Raw genomic sequence first — 23,766 nt, 5'->3', positions numbered from 1 at the left:
AAAGTTAAAATTTAAAAAATTAAAATTTTAATAATATATTTTTTAAAAAATATTTTTATTTAATTTTTTAAATTTTAAATATATCTCTTAATATTCATGTTTACTTTAAATTAAATTAAATATAATATTAAAAATAACTCAATCTATTATATTTTATACTAAATATAATACAAAATTTAATTTAATATTCTGATTTTCAATCTCTATTTTTTACTCTTAGTAAATATGCAAAACGAACTGGGATGAACATTTTATTTTTTGCAGTTTGTATTTAACTATTAGTACATTGGGACGGATGAAGAGGAGGGGAAAATAATTCACATTCCTGAATACTCTTCATCCTTTTATTTTTTTAAAAAAAATCATAATGGAAGAAAAATAAATAAATAAAAAAGTAAATTTTTTTTTTAAGTGAAAGTCTTAATTTCTTGGGGCCCAATTATACATTAACTGTAATCTAGTTGATTATAATTATAGTTATAATTATAATTCTTTCCTTTTCGAAATAATGAAAGGAGAAACATAAACTCATTATAATATTGCATTATGGTTGAGATGGACCAATTAAGGTCTGGTTGGCCCCCTTACCACTTAATGATTCACTTTATTATTATTATTCAAAATTCCCAATTGGCTTATAATAAGTTAGAATATATATTACATGATAATTTTAAAAGTATATTAACATAAAAAATTAATTTTTCATATAATATTAAATAAAAGTATTTAATAATATCAACTAACCAGATCTAATTTTATGTGCGACTTATAGCACTTAAAGTCATTGTAAAGTCAAAATAATTAAATGATACTATAACAACACATGGTTAAATTGTTAATGAACAAACTTTTATCTACCATGGTAAAAAATAATTTAATTTCTATGTATGATTAGTATAAAAAATTCAAGAATAAAATGAGAAATAAATCTCTAAAATTTTATATTTTAAATAAATTAATTTTTAAAAAAAATATTAATAAAATTTTTTATCATAATAAACGTGAATAAATTAATTTAAATTAAAATTTTATATTTTAATTATAAAGATTAATTTAAAGGTAATGTGTTATATTTATTATTCTAGAGAATTTTTTGGTATTTTTTTAATGATTATTTTGTCTGAAGTATAAATTTTTATGAATTTATTTGTCACTTTACTCAAAATTCAATCATATTATGTCTATATAAAAACTAACACTTATTAATTACTAGACACTGCATATAGAAATACTTATTTGAGATTTTATAAATTTTTTAATATATTATTGTAAACAAGTTTAATTATTTGTCTTTTACAAGTTTGATTATTATTCTATTATGATAAATTTAATTATTCTAATAGCTTGTTATTTAGTTTGCATAATATGTAAATCAATATATATAAATATTAAAAAAATACACGATTACTAATTTTTAATATAGATTTTTTTATTTAAATTAAATAAATATAGTATTTACTAAATAAATAAACGTTGAAGAAATGATCAAAATACATTCTCAGTCATACTCAGATAGTGAGCATTGTCCAAAATGGCCACATCTCGGGTGCACTGATCCCATGCCGTGATAGGGTGTCTGCGAATCATAACTCGGATGCAACCGTAATATGAACATAAGCATATCTCAGATACATTGCACTTAAGATACGTGCATTTTCTGATTCGCGTCAGTGCATCCGAGATAAGGAAAAATATCAAAATGCCCCCTCAACATTTGAGATATAGTCAAGATTATAATTAGGATCTCAGCACCCAAGATATGTATATTATGTTATAGATGTCTCTGTACCCAAGATGTGTTGTAGAATAAGTCTATTTATAGAGACCATTCCAATACCTCTCCTCACACAATTCATAAACCATTCTTCTCTTTCTCTTCTTTTGGTTTTATTCTGATGGAGAATAATCAATTCTTCTTTGTGGTGGTTTATCTCAATAGGATAGTCAAACATGGTGATGAAAGAGTGATTTTTGAGTCTGACAAGACTGTGATGTTGCGCACTTAACGGGTTGATACCCTGGATGCGCTAAAGACAGTCATGCTGAGTAATATGGAGGGAGTAAGAACAAAGGAGGTTGGGCAAGTTGTATATAAATTTCTGTACGCGCTTCCGAACGGTGGATTTACCAACCGGTTATTCTGGATAGATGGGAATCAACATGTGAGGGGTAATGTTCGACGTACATGCACGGCTGATGTCCCAACATGTGATGGAGTTGTATGCTGCGGTCCGTAACGTAGTTGTTGGTAATGGACCGTCTCCTTCGGCTCCTAAAGTTGTGTCGCTCGAGGCGACACCGATCCACTATGCCCACCCTCATGATAGTGCCGACGGTTCTGATAGTGAGGGTAATTCAACCTATGTTGCCGGATCCGGGTCGTCAAGCGATACAGTGTCAGAAGATGAGTTTATACCAGAGACTCCCAGCGGCAGTGTTGGTAGGTTTCTACTGCCTCCCCCTTTGGCCATTCCTCGACTGTCGGATGTTCCTTGCCATTATCAGACGTTGAACTTGTATGCAATGCAGCCGGACGATCTTTTGAACGCTAGGGACGGAGAGAATTGCGACACGGATGGTGAGGGTAGAATTCTGAATTGGGCCTAGGTTTAGCAGCCGAGAAGCAATCTTAATGTTGGTGAAGAACTACAATATTCGACGGAATGCGGAGTACATAGTTCTGGAGTCAAATAGGATTAAATATCACTATCGATGCAAGGAATTCACCAATGGTTATAACATTGTGACTAGTATTTGGATGCTTTGGGTATACTTTCCCATGAGATGGTGGATTGGGCTCTTCGTTTCAAGAAGGATTTGTGGTTGCAACATTATGACGAAGGTCGTCGGTATGGTCACATGACAACGAACCTATCAGAGTGTATAAATGCCATGCTGAAGGGAACGAGGAATCTTTCAGTGGCAACGATTGTTTGGACAAATTATGAGAGGTTGTAAAAGTTGTTTGTGCACAGAGGACACAAAGCATATGCTCAGTTACAGGGTGGACAAATCTACTCATAGTGGCTGTTAGCAGCTATAGATAACAACATAGAGAGCCTGCCGATGATGCGAATCACCCATTGTGATCATAGGGCATCCGTTTTTAGCGTAGAAGAGATGGAGTTGGTGGATGGTTGGTCACAGACTTCATATCGTGTTCGTCTAACCGAGCGTACATGCGATTGCAACTTGTTCCAGTCATTGTATTACTCATGTCGACACGCCTTAGCGGCATGTGCAGCTGCGAGTATTGAATGGGGTCATTTTGTGGACCCCATGTATACGATGGCCTCTATATTCAAGATATATGAGAGGGAGTTTTTGCTGATACCAGACGAAAAGGTGTGGCCTCCATGGTACGGTGCACGGATGAAGCCCAACTCAGTCATGCGAAGGAAGGCATCAGGAAGGCCGGTATCCACTTGGATCTGGAATGAGATGGATGCGATTGAGCGTGCAGAGAAGAGATGTGGGCTCTGCCGCGAAGAGGGCCACACCAAACATGGGTGTCCCAATGCGTGCTACTCGGATTCACGACGACGCATGCAGTTTAAAGTTTAGGCCTTTTGATTCCAATATTGTCACTTTGATGTAATGATTGTTAACTAATGTGTTTAATGTGTAATGAAGCATGATTTCTGTATAACTAGTTACTTTCGATATTACGGGCCCATTTTTTATCTACAACACTACAATATTTTCGTAAAAAAAGCATTCACCAAAATGGATAAACAAATAGAGAACGAGTCTGATAATACCTTGGTAATTTTTCCTTATCTCGGATGCAGTGACCCGAATCAGAAAACACGCGTATTTCGAGTGCAGTGTATCTGAGATATGCTTATGTTCATATCACAGTTGCATCCAAAATATGATTCACAGATAGTCTATCACAGCACGGGGTCAGTGCACCTGAGATGTGGCCATTTGAACAATGACCCTCAGTACTCAAGATGTGACTGAGGATGAATTTTGATAATTTCTTCAACGTTTATTTATTTTGATAATACTATATTTATTTAATTTAAATAAAAAAATCTCTTTTAATATACATGTATATTTAAAAATTAAAATTGCATAAATATTTAATCATATATTATTACATCGGTACAGGTATTTGATTATTTAATTATTTTATTTATTGTATTATTCGTTTAAAAATATAAATATATAACTGAATAAAAGAGAAAAGAGCAACCTAGTGTAAAGTGTTATACAAAATGTAATATGTAAATGGTCTAATATATATAATGCAAAGTTTCAGTGTTTAATTTCGTAATTTAACCCATAACATATAAAAAATCCTACAAATACATCTCAACTGGTATCCCAACATTTTCTTTTTACCTAACTAATAAACACTAATGTAAAAATTTTTTACAATGTTACTGCACAGCAATGAATCTGAATCTTCTCAAGATTAGCATATGACTAATCATGAAGAATTCAAAGTTACTTACATGATAACAACAAATTACCTAGTTTAATTAAAAAGAAAAATAAATAAAAAAAGCGTCTGGTGATAAAATTTGTAGTGATAAAGTATAAAGAGTATCCAGTTACATAAGTGCGACAACAAAGTGATGCTCCATCAACATACACTAGCATGGTGATAATTAGATGCATGGTATTTGGGCAAGTGAGCAGAAAACAAAATTAGCGAAAGTATTATGACACAATAATTATCTCATCTCATCATAAATCAAATAATTTGGAATGGGAATGAGTGCTTTAGCCTTATAAACAAAAAACCAAGGAAGTTGCCTTACATGCCACGTTTCTCTTTCTCTCTCTTCCCCCAGATAGCAGTAGTATTTAGGTGCCTCCTTTTTCTCTCCTTCGTTTTCCCTTCTCATTATTCACATCCATCTCCATATTCCATCTCTCTTTCCTCTCCCCCCCCCCCTCTCTCTATATATTGAAAGTACAATAATATAAGTAAGAAAGAAAGATCAGAGCGAGTGAGTGAATGAAATGGAAAAAGTGGCATCATTGGTGTTGAAGGAAGAGGAGCAGATGGATTTGCCACCGGGGTTTCGGTTTCACCCAACTGATGAAGAGCTCATAACCCATTACCTATACAAGAAAGTTATTGACACCAACTTCGCCGCGAGAGCCATTGGCGAAGTCGACCTTAACCGCTGCGAGCCTTGGGATTTGCCATGTAAACACTACCAACATCAATTCATTATCTTCTATCTCTCTGTCTAATTTTCTGATTATTTTACTTTTATTTGTTTAGGGAAAGCGAAAATGGGAGAGAAAGAATGGTATTTCTTCTGTGTGAGGGATAGGAAGTATCCGACCGGGTTGAGGACAAACCGGGCGACCGAGTCTGGGTACTGGAAGGCAACCGGGAAAGACAAGGAGATTTTTCGAGGCAAATCGCTCGTCGGAATGAAGAAAACGCTTGTCTTCTACAAAGGAAGAGCACCAAAAGGAGAGAAAACAAACTGGGTCATGCACGAGTTCAGGCTGGAGGGGAAATTCTCCATCCATAACCTCCCAAAAACCGCAAAGGTAAACCGATATACCCTGTTTACTGTTTAATCTCCTCTGTTTTTCCAACTTGGAATTTAACAATCTTTCTGGCAGAACGAGTGGGTGATTTGCAGGGTGTTTCGGAAGAGTTCAGCTGGCAAGAAGGTTCACATCTCTGGAATCATGAGGCTCGACACTTTCCGAACCGAATTGGATTCTTCCGGTCTACCTCCCTTGACGGAGACCTCGCCCTCTTTCGACACCATCCATGACGAATCGCCTTACGTGCCCTGCTTCTCCAATCCAATTGATGTTCCAAGAAACCAAGCCGCAGGCGGAAGCGGAGGAGGAGGAGGAGTCTTTGGTGGTTCCTTCCCCAACAACTCCTCCTCTTCTGTTCCCGCCTATGCGGTTTCTTCCAACATTCTCCCAAGGATGCCGATTTGCGGCGGTTCCTTGTACTCTACTCAACATCAAGATCAGAGTATCCTGAGGGCGTTGTATGAATCGAACGAAAGGGAAATGATCAGTGTGTCACAGGAAACAGGCCTCACTACTGAGATGAACGTGGAAACCAATTCCGTGGTGTCCAATTTTGATTTAGGGAGGGCTCACTTTGAGAGTTTGTGGAATTACTGAAAATTTCAAGATTTAATTAACTACTAGGGTTTGATTGTGTTACTCTTGTTTGTTTGTTTGTTTGTGTATTTGTCTGTAGATTTTATGATTTACATTTACGTGTGTAAAGAGATTGTGCTCATGATACATGAATGTGTCATCATGTTATTATGTAAGTAAATCTTAAAAGTTGAATTTGTGAAATTAAGCTCTGTGATTTAGCATGTTATTTTTGTTTTCATGATAAAAAAAGAAAGATATGAGAATGAAAAGTTATTATTTCAGTACCGTAGCTTGTTCGTGTTGCTTATCTGGATTGAATCAGTACAGTCAGCTAATAGTAAAAGCATGAGGCGTGACCTTCATTCTGTTAATTTTTGAACGGTGGAATTTGGGTGCAGTTGACTTCACATGAAGTTGATATCTGAGAGCCGTTAAATAATTTGATTGATTTAACTAAATTTTCATCAAACGGCTCTAAAGTATCAATTTCACGTGAAATCAATTTCACCTGAATTTTCACCTTTCTGAATTCTATCTATATTTGATTAGTTAATCTAACTTAGTTTGGTAAAATTTTTTATTTTTTTAAATTATAACATCTATATTTTAATAAATTAAATTAAAAATAATTTTTAATAAACACAAATAACCACAAATATATTTGATAAAATAATTTTTAAAATTTAAAAATATTATAATAAATATTAATATAAAAATTAAATTTAAATATTTATTAATATACGAAATTATATAAGATTTTTTAATTTTGATAAATACAAATTAATTTTAAAAGATTATCAATATAAATATTGATTTTTTTATTTATTAAATATAAAATGAGATGTTTGTATTTTTTATTTCGAAAAGATTTACTAAATTAAAGTTAAATTTATTTTTTTTATAATAAGCTTTTTCATATTAATATTTTTTAATAATTAAATATACATTTTTTGTTTTATTAATTAAAAATAATTTAAATATACAATTAGTTAGTAACAATTATATTTTTACATCGATGTCATAAAGTAATTGGCGTATAAATATTTTTTTATTTTTTTATTGTAGAAGGTGGGGACGGCACTTACCGTTACTCTTCAAAATTTCTCAAATTCTGTCCCGTTAAAAATTACTAGATATTCGTGTAGCAGTTACACGAATAGTCTTTCATTCATTTATTACTATAAACTAACATGTTTTAAATCGGTAAAAATATATCAATATTTATAGTCAATTTTAAGAAATCATTGATTGATTGATAATGCGTAAGAATTAACCTCTAAATAATTTTTGTTATCTCTCTTCTTGTACACACGTGCACGCGCATACTTTGACATGGACATATTAATATTTAATAATAACAAATCTTCATTTACCTAATGCCTATGATTATGAAGCGCTCTCTGCAAATTAGGACTCTTCTGGGTTCTGAAGTTGTTTTCTCCCCTTTGTCTGACATGACACTGATTCATTATCAACCATATAAATTCAAACATTATTTTCACCTAAACCATTATGGGGTCTCTCTCTACGTGCTAGTGTTGAAAATAGATTTCAAACATTAATGTCTTTCAAAGTGCTCTACAAAGTACAAATTAACACATGGTTAATTAATTTTGTAATCTCAAGTGTGAGTGTGTGAGAGATTGAGGGAGAGCAACTTAATTATATGTATATCCACCCCAAATTAAATTAATAATTATGTTAAATTAATTTGGGTTAGCCAATTAGAAGTAGTCAACTCACACATCCACTTAAGTAAGTTTGGATGTTTAAATTCCGCCTTGTGTAATGATTTATTCATTGACCAACAAAAAACTCTTAAATAGAGTTTAGATTCGCCACGGATTAATCGTTAATTTGTCAGACTTAATACTATATTAGATGTATATTAAAAATTTATTGCTTGTATAGAATATATATAAAAATATAATATATACATTAAAGATGAGTTATATAACATATACTTTCAATATATATAAAAATATAATATATACATTAAAAATTTATTGCTTATATAGTTAATTTGATAACTGATTTAAATGTGTTCATAATATTTTCATTAAATCAATTAACAAAATCTCAGAAATTAACTTGCCAGGGTCTTATGATTAAGCGTGATGTGTCTTAGTCTGTTGTCAATATTGAACGGAGAATTATGCAAACGTAACACCCAATATATATTGTATATATATATTTGAATATGACATGTAGGACCAGTTGCAAGGTTTCCCAGCAGAATAGCAGGGCCTATGTTACAGAGATTTAAATAAATAATATTAATAATAATTAAAAATAGAATATGGTCTTCAAAACATGATATAATAATTTCTTTTTTTATCTAAATTTCATCTCATTTGCATGATATATCTATTTTTCAGATATATATCTACTAGACTACATTCTTTATTTTAAAATTTGTTATTAGTTTTGGAGATATTTAATTATAGGAGAAACAAAAATGATAAAAAGAAGCCCCATTTTAGGGTGGGATACTTTAACTGAATGAGGAAAAATACAATGGTTTTTGTCTGTATGTAATGACCATTAATTGTTTCATTCATTGATTCATTTGAATTTGTCAAAATCATTCATATCCCATTTTCATGATGGATGCATTCCGTTTTGAAGGTGTGATTGGCAATGACATGAGAACACTGATCTTCTTTTTTCTTATTCTGCCCAAAAATACAAAATATGCATATATCTTCTTTGTACCATGTGGTGTTTACATTTATGGCACATGATCAATCCTCCCTAAAAGTCCAACAATTTGAGTCCAGCACGTCTTCATCCTTTACTACATGGAAAAAAGACAATGGCAATTTTGTCTTTTTACACGTTTTTGCTCAACCTCACACCTTGTTTGATGGCAAATAAATACATAAAATAACAACACCTCTTCTCTATGGTTATATTTCATTTTCTTCATGATATAATGCCACCACCAATTACATTTATTCAACCCCCACCTTACCTTAGCAACTTAACAAGCATAACATGCCTCTTATTATTAAACCATTAATTTTAATTATTTGTTTGGGTCTTAGTATAACATATATAATAGATTAGATTAATAGAATTAATCAACCCTATAAAGTATTTTTTATCTTTTTTATCTTTTATCGTATGTATATTTTCATATATAATAAATCATATCTTATTTCATGTAAAGCATCCTTAAACATGAGAATTGTTATTTGTATAATTTTACATTAGTGGGGGATTAAATTATTAACTCTCATGTATCAATTGATTGGTGCAATTGAGGTATAAGTTTAGAAACGCCAACTACCTTATCATCATCATCATCGTCACATTACATTTGTGAGTTAGGGGCTTTGTGAGTTTTAGGGTTAGAGTATTGAAATATGATTAGACTGTTAATTTAAAACTTTCAATGTGAATAATTTTTCTAACAAGAAATTAAACCAACGTTGAGAGGATAGTCATCAAGCCCGTAGCCCTTTGTGAATATTTGAGGCTCTTCGAAAGTGTTACATATTAATATTAAATGCATTATTTAATATATATAGGTAATTTAGGTATATATAATAATAAGTAGAGAAACTAAAGAAATTATTGAGCCATGCAATTCAATAGTCCCCCCCCCCCTTTTCAAAATTATATGTATCGGTTAATTCTTTTCATGCACTAATAGTTATTATTACTATTCACTGATTATTTGGATTACTATCTTATATATATCACCCCAACTTGTTCTATATATTATACAAGCTGCTGAATATTAAGGCATAGAAGGCTTGGCAAAATCCTAAGTGAGAAACTAAGAATAATTGAAGTGTGTGAAGGGTGATTTTGATGGCATGAAAATTTCCCTTGTGATGAAGATTCCATTGGCACCTGATCAGCTTGACCTGAATGGGAGAGCATTGAGAATTGGCCCACACTACATGATGTCAGTTATTGGACAAAGTTAGGTTCTTTTTAACGGTCGATACCTATGTTCTATCAACCGACCCCACTCTGCCACTAAAAATTAATCACCAATATTGTCTTTTATTTTCATAACAACTACTAAGTTAGCCTAAAAACTTTTCATATGGTTGTAAAATGCTCTAAAATAAAATGGGTCATACCGATGATTTTCAGATGCATGTACACATACATTCAAAATCAATCATTTTTTATTTTTTTTTCACGCCTCACTCATGAGCGCATTGAAATTCTTTTTTAGGATAAACTATTAAAAATGCATTTGAATTATTTTATTGTAGACAAATATTTTTAAATTATTTAAAAATGTGACCAAAATACACATTCGTGAGTTAAGGTGTTCTATGTTAACAAAAAAATAATGTGACAAATGAAACTCTAATTTATGTTACGCTTTTTTCATAAACAGAGTAAGTCTTTGATACGGTTGGACATTTTCGTGAACATGCGACCGTATTATTTAGGGATTTCGTATTAGAGGTTCAAATTTTTTGGCTCCAATCAATTAAGCAAGTACATTCTTCTGTGACTTTTAGTTCTAACACTGTTTTTCTCTTTATGCTTCTTCTTTCCTTCATTGTGTTTCGTTGTGATCAATTTTAGTATGTGTTACACTATTATTTCAGATTTGATTGTCTAGGGTTGATGAATCGACAATTTATCTCGCTGTTTTAAGGGTTTTTAGGTTCATCTTTTTCAGGTCATTAATTGAAATTTGATATTAATTTGATTATAGTGTCTCCTTTTGATAGCTGTTGGATTGTTGGTTGCATGTGGTTATGCATTTTATAATTTTTATGGCTAGTATAATGGTTCCAAAGATAAAAGTTCTACTTATATTTATGGATTATGAGTTTGATTGTGTGAATCATTATCAAGGTATTAATCTATTTCATAAGTGGTGATGTGATTGACAGAGTTTTTCGAGCAATGTGGGTTTATAGACTCAAGTTTTGCTTTTCGGTGGTTCCTTTATATTATGATAAAATCATTAGTTGTTCAAGTAAAGTGAATTTGATGCTTAAAGTATTTTTCTAATTCAAAACTGCTGGTCATAATATCTTTCTTGTTCTTTGTGACATTTTATGTGCATAGAAGTTTATTAATATTAAGTTATTGTTTTAAATATATGGTGACCTAATACATTGGCCAACTGTCGATGCTATCAGTAGGATGAGTATTTGGGGTAGTTGATTACTGCCATTGCTATGGTCTAATGATATGTAGATGCATTGTATCATGTATTGTGTGCTCTCTTCATTTTGGTGACGATTTCATTAATTCTTCATATGTTTAATTGTTTATTTCATTTTTTTGGGGGTCAGAGTTTCTTGATGTGATGAGTTCTGTATAGGTTAAGGAATGGAGATGGATATGGAGTAAGAGTTTTTTTTTCTCCATTTTCATGTTCAATTTGAATTTTAAAAAAAGGTGACTATTGTGCCATGAATGTTTCTATAAAAGGATGGTTGGAAAACCATACTCAATGCAAGCATTTTACTGTCTTCTATTTTTTTTAAGCTGTGTTTATTCCACATCCTTTCTATTTATAGCTTAAGCTATTACATAAAGTTTATTCTCCATTTTTTTGGTGCAATGCCTTCTCTATTTGATATGATTTAGGATGCATCCTTCTAGAGAGGCATGGAGGCTAAAAGTCAGGGTTCTAAAGGTTTGGGTTATACCCTCTTTTGGTAACCATGAGGTTCCTAACTCAATAGAGATGATTTTTCTTGATGAGCATGTGAGCCCCTATTAGCTATTGTGTTAGATTTGTTGTTACTTGTTACTTTGAAGTGTTCAACTTAAAGTTATATGTTTTACTATTCTAATTTTATTTTTTTGTTGGATTTCCAATCTGAAAAAATTCAAGCTACAGTTAAGAAACAACTTTTTAATAGGTTTAAGGATCATATACTTGAAGGTCAAGTTTACATAATGACATACTTCACTGTTGTCTTAAATCATGGTAGTTATAAAACAATTCATCATGAATTCAAACTGATTTTTCTTCATCAAACCACTGTTGTTCCTGTTGATGACGATGTTATTCCAAAGACTTGTTTTAATTTGTTTCCTTTTTCTGAGCTACTGAACATGACTTAAGATTATGATTATTTAGTTGGTATGTATATCGTTGTACTTTTCTTTTATTCAAGTTTGTTTAAAAGAATTATGAAAATATTTAATAAGTTGTGGTTCTTTGAAACAGATGTCATAGGTCTTCTAACTTCAGTGGCAGAAGAGAAAGAATATGCAAAAGAGAAAAAGATTCTGAAAATAATTGTGCTTGAATTATCTTCAAAAGAATGTGTTGATTTAGTCATTTTTTGTGGGTTTTGTTGTCTTTTAATTCTACTTTTTTGTTATTTTTTATTTCATTGTTCTTCATCTTCTGATTTTCAATCTTATAATACGTTGTGCATTGTTTGGGGAGTATATTAATTAAGTAAATCATTTCTTATCATCTGATTATGTGGAGCAGCCTGTTGTTGTCATTCAACTTGCTAAAGTCAAATTTTTTAGAGGTATTTTATTCAATTTCTTTAAATTTTGTTATTGCTAAACCAAGTGTTGTTTCAGATGATCTTTGCTAAACTCTTATGGTATTATTGTGTAGGTCAAGTAAGTCTCTAAAATGTCATGTGTACCACTCAAATTATATTTAATCCTGATCTTTCTGAAGTTGTTGATTCCAGGCAGAGATTAGCATGATTTATGTCTGTTTTTTGTTTTCTTCTTTAATTCCAACCAATCTAGAGTAATATTTACATGTATTTGCATAATTTTTATGTTAGCATGATTGAGCAAGGTGTTAATGGTACCCAACTACTATTTATTGCCAATGAGGGTAAAGTAGTATCCTTGGAAGATGATTTTATGAGCTTAACTAGAAGATGCACTATTGAAAAGCTTCAAGATAACAATGAGGTTGAGTGGTTGACATTTATTAAGTTAGTTATGTTTATGTTTAAAACAAATTAACAGAAAAAAAAAATTTAAATCTGTTTTATGTTTTATATTGTTAATTATTTTTTAAATGTGCATTGCCTAGAGGGTTTTTTTGTCATTTTTGGTACAATCAAAGGTATTGTTGAAGATGCAAGTTGGTGGTATTCTGCTTGTGTATGTGAAAAAGAGTATCCATCCTCAAAATGGTGCATACTACTGTGACTTTTATGTAAAGTATATAACTAATATCACTCTGAGGTAATAATTTTTTTTTCAAAATGTGATTTTAAATTGTGTTATGGCTGGTTTATAAGAATAATGTTTCATCTTATTATTTATTTCGAATCATTGTGTTTTTTTGATTTTATTATGCAGATTTAAAATCAAAATAAATTTGAAGATCATAGTGGCGAGGGTATTTTTGTTTTGTTTGATCATGAAGCATTTTATTTGGTTAATAAATGATGTGCTGACTTGTTTACTGAGGTTCAAAAAGATGCAAGTGTATGTTTTTAGTTTTGTTTTGTGTGTTATTCAGTTTATGTGATTGTTCAGTTTTTTATAGCGATATTCTCTATTCTGGTTGAGATGTGTTATTCAAATTGTGTATTTTTTTCTCTTACCTTAAAAATAGCTTATATGTGGGGATACTTATCTTTCCATCTTCTAAGAGCTCATTAGAAAAAAGTTGCTGCTGAAGGTTGATACCAAAAGTGTTGGGTTTGATAAAATTTTTGGCATTTTTTGTATTAAGAGAGTCTGTGATGATCCCACTATTATTGTCATGTTTGAACTCTCTGATTATAATGTTGATGATGAGCCTACTCCAAAAGAGGTTATATATACATATAAGTATTTTAAGATTGTGAAAATGTGTGATTTCTTTGGTTTATATTGTGGGGTACTCTTTTTATCCTCTTTTTTTTAACTTTGGTTCTATATGAATAGGAGCCTGCATTACAAAAGCCTGTGATATATGAAAAGGGGGATATTGATATTAAAAAGGAGTCATCAAGCACTTCTATCAAAAGTAATAAAGTTGCTGGAGAGTCTTTTGGGATTTTATGTAAATCTCCAATTCTTATAGATTTTCTGGTTGAAAAACAGACTAATGTTTTTGGAGGGAATGAGGTTGCTGTTGTAGTTAATGATGAAAATGAAAAACCTGAGAAAATACCAAAAAATGATACTGTTATTGATAAACTTTCTTCTGAACTTAATATCTTGCTTAACTCACCAATGAAAATAACTCAGGTACTATTATGTAATATTTTTTTCCTTCATATGTTTGCTGGTTTTAAATGAATTTGCATTGCTTGAGTGATTTGTATACCTTTTATTAATTTCTATCTTATAGGAGGTGTTGTCCCAATTTCTTGATGGATGTTCCCAATATAAAGACAAGGTTATTGATGAAGATCATGTTGTTCCTTACTTCCTTCCAAGGGCAAAAGGCATTTGAATGTTGAATTTGATGAGGTGGCTAAGGATATAAATAGTCGTAGGTCCAAAATTGCCAAGATTGATGAAGTTTGATTTAAATTGTGCAGTTTAGTTATTGTGTATAGATGTAGGTATGTTATATAGTATATGTATAAATATTTAGAAAAGCTTATGATTTCAAATAGAACTTAATGTAATCATGCTAGTTGAATACTATTTTGATTTTACCCTTTTAGATTGTATCCAACAAATAATATTGTCAGATATAGGAGTTTGCTTTGTATATTGGCTCAAATCACAAGTCAAAGATCTTTATTGTCAACTCCTTCTTTTGTAATAGTGACTTTGCTAGGGATTAGACACTATTTTAATGTTGTAGCCTATAGGTTACATGGTATGATATGTAATCAGACTTTGAAATTTAACTTATCATATGTAAGATAGCCATATGTAATTATATATATATTAATATATTAATGAAATGCAACCATTCTTATTATTATTTGTTTATTGTTGTCCTACTCTACCTATTCATGTCGATTAGTTATAGGTTTTGAATATCATAATTTATTTTTCCTCTTTTGGCAGTTATGAAACATATGGATGGGTATGTAAATATTTTGTTGGTGTGGTTCACAATTTTTGTTGTCATACTTTTTTCATTTACTTGTTATTACTTATAAAAACTTAAGAATATGGCTTTCTTTGATGTAATGAATAAGTGTTAGCTCTTTAAGTTTATTTTTAAAACTGTTGTTTGGTTTAGCACGTGTAACAAAGACGTCTCAAAATTGTGCTGGTGTCAGAGAATATAGGAGAAATTCTTTAAAAAGAAAGCGAGTACAGAGGCATCAAAATGTAAGAGGTCAATATAATTTGAAGTTGATGATCTTTTTATTTTTTTCAACTTTCAATAATTTTATAGTTATCAAAATGTTTGTAATTTTTTTTTTAATATTTTAGAGATCATGGATTCCTCAATATCTAATCTCTCTTTGAATGACTATTTGGGTAAACTTTATTTGTCTAACTAGATGTTTGTAGTTAATATTTATGTTTATAATAATTTATATGTTTATTTTATATATTTTTAATGATTCTTTATATTTTTCTTTTTTAGAAAATTTGGTTGAAGTGTCGTAGAATCATAATCAGAGTTCAAATTTTATATTATCAGGTATAATTATATTGTTAAATATTTTATTTCTATTTGTTGTTAATTTTATTAAAATATATTTTAAGTTGTTTTAATTTGTATCTAATAACACATCTATTTATTGATTTATTATTATTATTTTTTCTCATTCGTATACTAAAAGGGTTTAAATTAATTAATCCGAACATAAAGAATTACAAGAAGTGAATAAAATAATTAATCAAAGTCTATTCTAATAATAAAGATTATGAAAAAATTTTTGGTTATGTAGCTTGATCTAGATAATTAGTTAATTAATTAAAATTTCTAATCAAACAAAGCACCAGAGTCATTTTTCGAGCCTTTTTTAATTTAATATTCCAAACAATGTAAAATAAAAAATAGAGAATAATTCTAACCGTCATTTAAAATAATTATAATAATTATAAAAAATTATTAGATTAGTAAGTTTTCATAGCTTAAGCATTTTTTAGTCCAGTGCTTGTGCCTGTTCTTGCTCAAGTTCGAAGCCATTAATTATTTTTTTGCAGCAGCACTACAGGTTGTTCCTGTTATGGTTTATCTGATTTTTGTCATGTCTTAATAAAAAAATTACAGAAAAAATATGTGGTGCTAATATCCAAATAATAGAAGATTTCTATTTTGAAATTGAGTACGTGACTGGTTTCTGATGTGCTTCATTGTAGCTTTACTTTTGTTTGGCTTTACTGCATCTGCTCTGTCTTCATCATCTTTAATTTTTGTCTAATTGATGTATTATCGCAGTGGATACAAGAATGTCCACTAGTTACAATATCCTCACTCGGGAATACTCTAAAATCTCCTAATTGTATGTGCAACCTAGTTATTACTCGTAATTCATGATTAGGTATTATTATTTCTTTTAATTTTTTGAAATTTAGTGGATTATTTTATACATGAGAGCCGCATGAACTGCTAATATCGTTTGAGAATATGAATTGGAGTTTTCTTTTTTCTTTAATTTTGCGGTAGAGCTGAGAAATGTGTTATGGCTTCTTCTGGCTTTCAAGCTGATGTTAAAGCTTTGCAGAAGGTGTTGTCTACTAGGCATTTGGTGAGTCAACATTCGCAACTATTATTATTTATTTACCAAGATGTTTATTTTGCGTGAGTTCTTTCAAGTTAGCAACTACTGTGTCAATATGCTTATTAATCTCTTAGTATATGTTCTCCTAGGAAGCTGTTTGTGTCTAATAAGTTAATTGAAATGCTGTGTACGAGACACCTGTGTCGGAGGTGTATGAGCTTCTTGGTAATGGTAATAGGAATGTTCAGCAGGCTGTTAAGTGGTTGGAACAACTTATCCCTTTCTCCCTCTTTCTGTTGGTGGTGTTCATTCGCCAGCATTTACAAGGTATTATTTGGTTTTTAAGTCATTGTACTGTTTATCAAGTGTTAGTATCATATTATATGACTGGATTTCGATCATATGGCTTAGCTGAATCCAAGTTTTATTATGTGCGAATTAGAGAAATAGTATGTGGTACACGCTCTGGGATGTTTGTATGCAAGGGTATGTGTTTCACCATTTTGATCAATGGTAAGTTATTCTGCATATTCAGTTATTACATATTTGCTGTTCTAGATGGTTGGTTTTATTTACACTAAATAAAGTAGAATTGATATTCACACTCCTGCACATTAATTATGTTTCTTTGAGAATCTTTGGGTTTCATGCAACCTAGGCAGAAAAACCTAGATGGATTCTAAATGAATTGATTGCAATATTAAATTTGTTGTTATTAAGTTATGAAACAAGATCTGTAGATTTTTCAGATAACAATCAAACTTCTTTATGTGTTCTATTATTAATTTATTATTATTATTTTTCTTAGTTGAGTTGTTTAAATATTTCTGTGCTGAAAACTATTATCTTCAACCATTAGAGTTGAACTAGTACATTGCGACCACTTGTTTTGCATCATAAGTTGAATTGGATTTGAAGCTGTTAGAAACTGATTTGATATTTATTAATTATATGAGAGCTTTCATTCTTTTTATTTGGACCAAATACATTTTCTTTTCTGACCATGTAATCATGTACCATTGTTTTATTTGCTAATAACTTACTTAAACCTGAAATAGGAAAGGGATGTGTTTTCACGTATGATGCTGTTGGTTCATATGAGAGGCGGGGGCGGAGGTACATAGTTGTGAAGGGAGGTAATGCGCCCCTCCCCCGGTTTGTTTAAAAAACTAATAATAATAGACATAGGTTCCCTTTTTTTATTTCCTAACCCCCTTTAATTCATAAAAAAATAGTCTATTCTTATATAATGTTAATAAAGTATAATAGTTTTAGGCCTAACCCAATAGTCCACTTTATTTAAAAAATAAAATATAAATCCTTTTTGTCTCCCAATATCTTCATTTACTCAAACTTTTCACTTTCACTTTGTAGCAGACCAACAATAACAACTTTTTCTGTTCTTCTTTTTTATCTCTTTAATCTTTTTATCTTCTATCTCTTTGACTTTTGTTTTTTTTTTTTTTTTGCAAATAAAATAGAAAGATAGTAGTTCAACAAGTGGTTCTTCACTCCTCTTTTCCAAAAAAGATTCTATTTTTATTTTTTTATTTCAAGAGAATTATTGAACTAACAACAAAGACACATAGTCATACAAAAAATAGAACAAATAAATTATATTTAATATTACAATTTCTTAAGGACTAGTAAATATTACGTTGTAGGATGAAAGGATAAGAAGAATAAATTATATAATCTAACATTGCAATTTTTTGTTTAATATTTTTTTATTATTTTTCTGTTAGTCTTGCCTAATTTTATTATTTTGGCTTTGACATTGAAGATCTCAAATTTACATTAACAACTCACAAAATAAAAGTTGGCAACGATAATATTGTCCAAAAGTTAGAACTTTCTCAGGTAATATAAATACTATGTTGACATTAACCTTTATTTGTAACTATTGAAAATATCATTTTCATGTGAGGCAAAATCTTCTGATTATGAATGTTTTGTATTTCTGAATGAGTATATGCCAATTTTTGTCAATCAGCATTCATGTTCTTGCATAAATTGGCAACACTGTATTAAGATTGTCTTAAATGTAACATGTTTTATGGTGTAGACTATTGACGCTAGAGATACTTTGTCAAAGTCAATATATTCCTATTTTTTTATTGGATAGTTGAACAAATAAACAAATCCATTCTCTTTATCTATGTTGCATTATCGTTGCTGTTATATATCACCATCTGGTTTAGATTTGATTGTGTATATATTGTAACAGTTTTGGTACAATTAGCAAACCATTAATATCTCCATGTTATACCTTGTATGACACCCATTTGTGTTTAATTTGAAAGTTGAAACCTGCTTCCTTGTGAAACTTGTGAGTTTTGAACATGATTTGAGACTTGAATTGAATTGGTTTAAGTGAGTTTCATTCATTTTCTATTTTTTTTTCTTATGACAGTGTTTTGGCAATCTTGCTGAAGAACAAAGTTGTGCCTAATTCAAGATTCAAGATTACGATTGCTTAAGGATTTTGTTGTGGTTTGTATTGGTTGCAGCTCCAAGAGCAGTAAAAAAATAAAAGAGACAAAACTAGTGTAGAAATTGTTGAACTATACTGATTGTTCATGAATAGAGTAAAGTTATGTTTTTCATGAATTATTTTTACCTTTAGTCTGATTGTGAATCATAAATTTGATGTATTTAAGAATTTTCAATATTTTAAATTCTATATTTCTTTGTAGACATTGTGAATATTTTTTGTATTTATTTGAAAAATTGATCTATGTTTGATTCTTTTTATATTTTGTGAAAATATAATTATTTATGAAATTAAGTTTTAATAGTGGTAAATGTGAAATTAGTAAAAATAGATAATTACAAGATTAGAAATAGTGACCGTTTTAGCGACCAATTTTGTTTTTTAGTTCAGGAATTAGCGACCAATTTAGCGACCGATTTTAGATTTTCAAATAAGGTATCGGCGACCGATTTAGCGACCGATTTCATCAGCGACTGATTTAACGACCAAAAAGTTGGTAGCTAATTAGCAACCGATTTACTTAGCGACTGGTTTAGCGATGAAAAATTTGGTCACCATTTAGCGACCGATTATGTTAGCGACCGATACTCTTTGGTGAGGGATTTGGTGACCTTGTTTAAAAATCGGTAGCTAACGGTTAGCGACCGAAGTTGGTCGCTATTTTGAAATTAGCGACCACCAGAATCGGTTGCTAAATTGGTCGCTATTCCAGTAATTTCTTATAGTGCAAAACCTAAACACTTACTATACCTGACTGAAATAATTAGCTTAATCCTAAAATTGTTTTGAGATTGTTTAAATTATTAAAAGGGTTTAAATTAATTAATTCACACATAAATAATGACTAGAAGTGATTAAAATAATAAATCAAAGTCTATTCTAATGATAAAGAATATGAAAAGGTTCCTGGTTATGTAGCTTGATCCAGGTAATGAGTTAATTAATCTAATTAAACAAAGCACCAGATATATTTTTTGAACCATTTTTAATTTAATATCTCAATCAATATTTATAAAATAAAAAATAAAAAATAATTTTAAAAGTTGTTTAAAATAATTATAATAATTTTAAACAATGACTAAAAGTAATTAAAATAGCTAACATAATCCTAAAATTATTTAGTAATTGTTGTTTACATCATTAAAAGTGACTAAAATAATTAATTCAACCCGAACAATTATCAAAAGTAATTAAAATAGTTAGCCTAAGCCTAAACAATTATCACACGTGACTGAAATAATTAATCTCATGCTAAATTTGTTTAGACATCATTTAAATTACTAAAAAGGTTTAAGTTAATTATTTCAAACATAAACAATTACTAAAAGTGATTAAAATAATTAATCAAAGTTTATTCTGGTCGTAAAGAATATGAAAAAGTTCCTAGTTATGTTGCTTGATCCAGGTAACTAATTAATTAGTTTAGATTTCTAACTAAATAAAGCACCAGAGGCATTTGTTAAACCTTTTTTAATTTAATATCCCAGACACTTTTTAAACTAAAAAATAGAAAATAATCCTAAAAGTCATTTAAATTAATTAATTCAAATCTAAACAATTACTAGGAGTGATTAAAATAATTAATCAAAGTCTATTCTAATCATAAAGAATATGAAAATGTTCCTGAACAATCGTTAAAACTTATTAATATTTAGTTAATTAATTAATCAAAGTTTATTCTACATTGGTTTTTATAATTTTTTATGTTCAATTTGCATGTTGATTTTTAAAGAATTAATTGACTTTTTATTTGATAATCTATTTTTTAGATATTTGGTTGTCAAATATATATTTATGTTATTTTAAATCAAAATGGATGAATTAGATGAATCAGAAATATATGATCTTTCGATAAATTCATTAAATCAAGTTGGTTCTATTATTGATCATCCTCTCTTCTTACAAAGTGAAATACAAGGTACACTTTCTTTCTTAAATCATGTATTATTTAATAAGAGTAAAATAGAATTATTATTGAGTTAATAATAAAAGAATTCACTGTCACATTGTGATGAAGTTTTTTTTGTCGTAATTTTTTCAAAAAATTATTTAATTTTAAAATGAAATTTTATTTTTTAGTTTGGTACAAGTAAACAAAATTTTATCACAATTGTTTCTCAAATTCAGTTGTGTCATGTTAAATTTAATCCTAACTATAAATGTTCAATCTCTGGGGCATATTTCTAGTTATTAGAACATGTTAAAAGAGTCTCTAGAGTTAATCATCCTATTTTTACTATTTGTTGTTCTAAAGAAAAAATCTAGTTACCATATCTCCGAAAACCTCTAGATCTGTTATATAATTTGATTAATGGACATGATAGCAAGAGTTTGTACTTCCAAAAAAATATTCGATCTTATAATACTATGTTTGCTTTCAAGTCTTTTGGTGGTAAGGTATTTGATTTAATTAATGGTGGAAGTGGTTTACCATATTTATAATAACTGGTAAAAATTATCATCGGATTAGAAGCTTGCTCTCAGATTCTAATCAGAAACCTAACTTTGTGCAATTATAAGTAAAAAATTTTTTGATATGTGTGTTTGAAATTTTATTATTGTATTTTTTATGATATTTTTAATGATTTTAATTTTTATTGTATTGAATAATAGAATTATAATTGGCGTCATAGAGTTTTACCATATTTTTTTCTCTATAATGTCTTATTATACATTATTAACTAGTAATGATGTATCAAAAAATAAGATATTTGTATTCTATGTGGTTCTTAAATATATTTTTATGGTTAACTTATATTTGTTTTAGCCAAACATCTAACATAGATAAAGAATTGATCGCTGAGTTATTGCAAATAATCGATACCCATAATGTTATAGCACAATCATTTCAAAGAGTTAGAGAATTCTATCAATATCATCCTTTTGAGGTTTTCTCTTTGAAATTGTATTCCCAAAACACTGTTGATTGAAGAACTTACGGTGCTCCCTCTTGTGATGAAGTTGTTGCTTTGGTTGTTGGAGATTTTGATTTCTCAGATCATGGTCATGATATTATTGTTCGATCTACCCCTGGTCAATTGCAACGTATTTATGAAACTCATGCTTTATATTGGCCGTTATAGTATTCATTGTTGTTTCCATATGATGATGATGGTTACCAGTTGAATATTCTTTATCAAGGTGTACAACATACATATGTTCCCGAAAAAAGAACAAAAGTTTCTCTAAGGGAGTTAATATGTTTTCATTTGCAAATTAGGGAGCAAGAAGATGGAATTATTCATAAGTGTAGACGATTATTTAAACAATTTGTTGTTGATTGTTTCACAATGTTTGAGTCACAAAAATTGTATGAAATTAGAAAGAAGTAAAGTACAATTAGAGGAGAGGTTCTTCAAAGAATAGAAAGGCTATGCGTCGTGGTGATGACAAAGCTTCTTCAATTGGGACTCGAGTTATTTTGCCTTTTTTCTTCACTGGTGGTATATGTTATATGTTTAATCATTGTCAAGATGATATATCAATTTGTAAACATTTTAGTTATCAAGATTTATTCCTTACTCTAACATGTAATTCAAATTGGCCTGAATTTCAATGATTTACAGAGTGTGAGCGAATTTTTATTGCTGATCGATATCTCTTATCGTATTTTTCTTGCAAAGTTGAAGTGTCTTTTAAATGATCTTAAAGAAGGTGCTTTTTGGGCATCTTAATGCAGGTATATAATTTCATAATTAGCATTTCAATTTTGATATAGTATTTTCAAACATATATTTATTTGACTTCTGTAAAAACTTTTTATATTTTTTAGGTATGTATACTATTAAGTTCCAAAAAAAAGGTTTACCACATGTACATATGTTACTTTGGCTTAATGGAGAAATCAACTTACAAATTGTTGAAATTGTTGATGAATTAATTTGTGCAGCTACCAAATTTCCAGAAATTTTCAAATCTTTATAATGTCGTTACTAAGTATATGATCCATGGACCTTGTGGTAGATTTAGACCAAGTTCTTCTTGTATGAAGGATGGCAAGTGCTCAAAATTTTATCTGAAATTTTTTTTTTATCAAACAAGGTTTGATGAAGATGGTTATCCAATATATAAATGTCGTAATATGGGTGTTATAGTGAAGATCAATGATGTTGATATTGACAACAGATTTGTTGTCCCTTATAATCCATTGTTGTTAATGAAATATCAAACTCACATAAATCTTGAATTTTGCAACAAATAATAATAATGTAATTATAGATAAAATAACCAATAGCAAAAATTAGAAACGTAAGTAAAATTCAGTTCATGAGTGAGGTTGAACCCAAAATCCAAAAATCACCATTAAATCAAACATATTCCTAATATCGGACTCCAGTCTCTCCCTCAACCCTCACTTAGACTCATTCTTCTCCATTCTCCTCCTCACCGCTTATTAGTCCCTCCACATTCGCAGTCCTTGCTTCACGTGTTCTCTTTGTCACAGTGGCAGGGGTTGTCGTTCGTCGTCGTCGCCCAGCAATCAGACTTCGAAGTCGTGGTCCTCCAACACTTTGCATCCGCTGTCATTCTTCGAGGTTCAATCAGCACAGCAAACCGTCTCATTGCTCCACATCCTTCACGAGGCACTCTGGATCTGTGCATGTCGAATGTAGA

The 23,766-nt window shown here is 30.0% G+C and overlaps 2 protein-coding genes across 2 annotated transcripts; both read left to right on the top strand.

Moving 5' to 3' along the window:
• Positions 1-2,784: 2,784 nt before the first annotated feature.
• On the top strand, positions 2,785-3,564 carry LOC114925324 (uncharacterized). The gene is made up of 2 exons (XM_029292896.1): positions 2,785-2,931; positions 3,025-3,564. The coding sequence occupies exons 1-2, from the start codon at positions 2,785-2,787 to the stop codon at positions 3,562-3,564; spliced, it is 687 nt and encodes a 228-aa protein (XP_029148729.1).
• Positions 3,565-4,729: 1,165 nt separating this feature from the next.
• On the top strand, positions 4,730-6,389 carry LOC112710132 (NAC domain-containing protein 100). Its single transcript, XM_025762247.3, has 3 exons — positions 4,730-5,167; positions 5,246-5,523; positions 5,599-6,389. Exons 1-3 carry the CDS (start codon positions 4,978-4,980, stop codon positions 6,121-6,123), a joined length of 993 nt encoding a protein of 330 aa, XP_025618032.1. The 5' UTR covers positions 4,730-4,977; the 3' UTR covers positions 6,124-6,389.
• Positions 6,390-23,766: the final 17,377 nt, after the last annotated feature.

The sequence above is a fragment of the Arachis hypogaea genome, chromosome 1 (genome assembly GCF_003086295.3).
Source record: "Arachis hypogaea cultivar Tifrunner chromosome 1, arahy.Tifrunner.gnm2.J5K5, whole genome shotgun sequence".
Taxonomy (NCBI): domain Eukaryota; kingdom Viridiplantae; phylum Streptophyta; class Magnoliopsida; order Fabales; family Fabaceae; genus Arachis; species Arachis hypogaea.
This window is presented reverse-complemented; position numbering and strand designations above follow the sequence as displayed.

Coding starts and splice junctions, on each gene's coding strand:
- LOC114925324 (XM_029292896.1), top strand. CDS start 2,785: ATGGTGGATTGGGCTCTTCGTTTCAAGAAGGATTTGTGGTTGCAACAT. Junction 2,932..3,024: donor ATCTTTCAGTGGCAACGATT/GTTTGGACAAAT, acceptor ATCTACTCATAG/TGGCTGTTAGCAGCTATAGA.
- LOC112710132 (XM_025762247.3), top strand. CDS start 4,978: ATGGAAAAAGTGGCATCATTGGTGTTGAAGGAAGAGGAGCAGATGGAT. Junction 5,168..5,245: donor CGAGCCTTGGGATTTGCCAT/GTAAACACTACC, acceptor TTATTTGTTTAG/GGAAAGCGAAAATGGGAGAG. Junction 5,524..5,598: donor ACCTCCCAAAAACCGCAAAG/GTAAACCGATAT, acceptor TCTTTCTGGCAG/AACGAGTGGGTGATTTGCAG.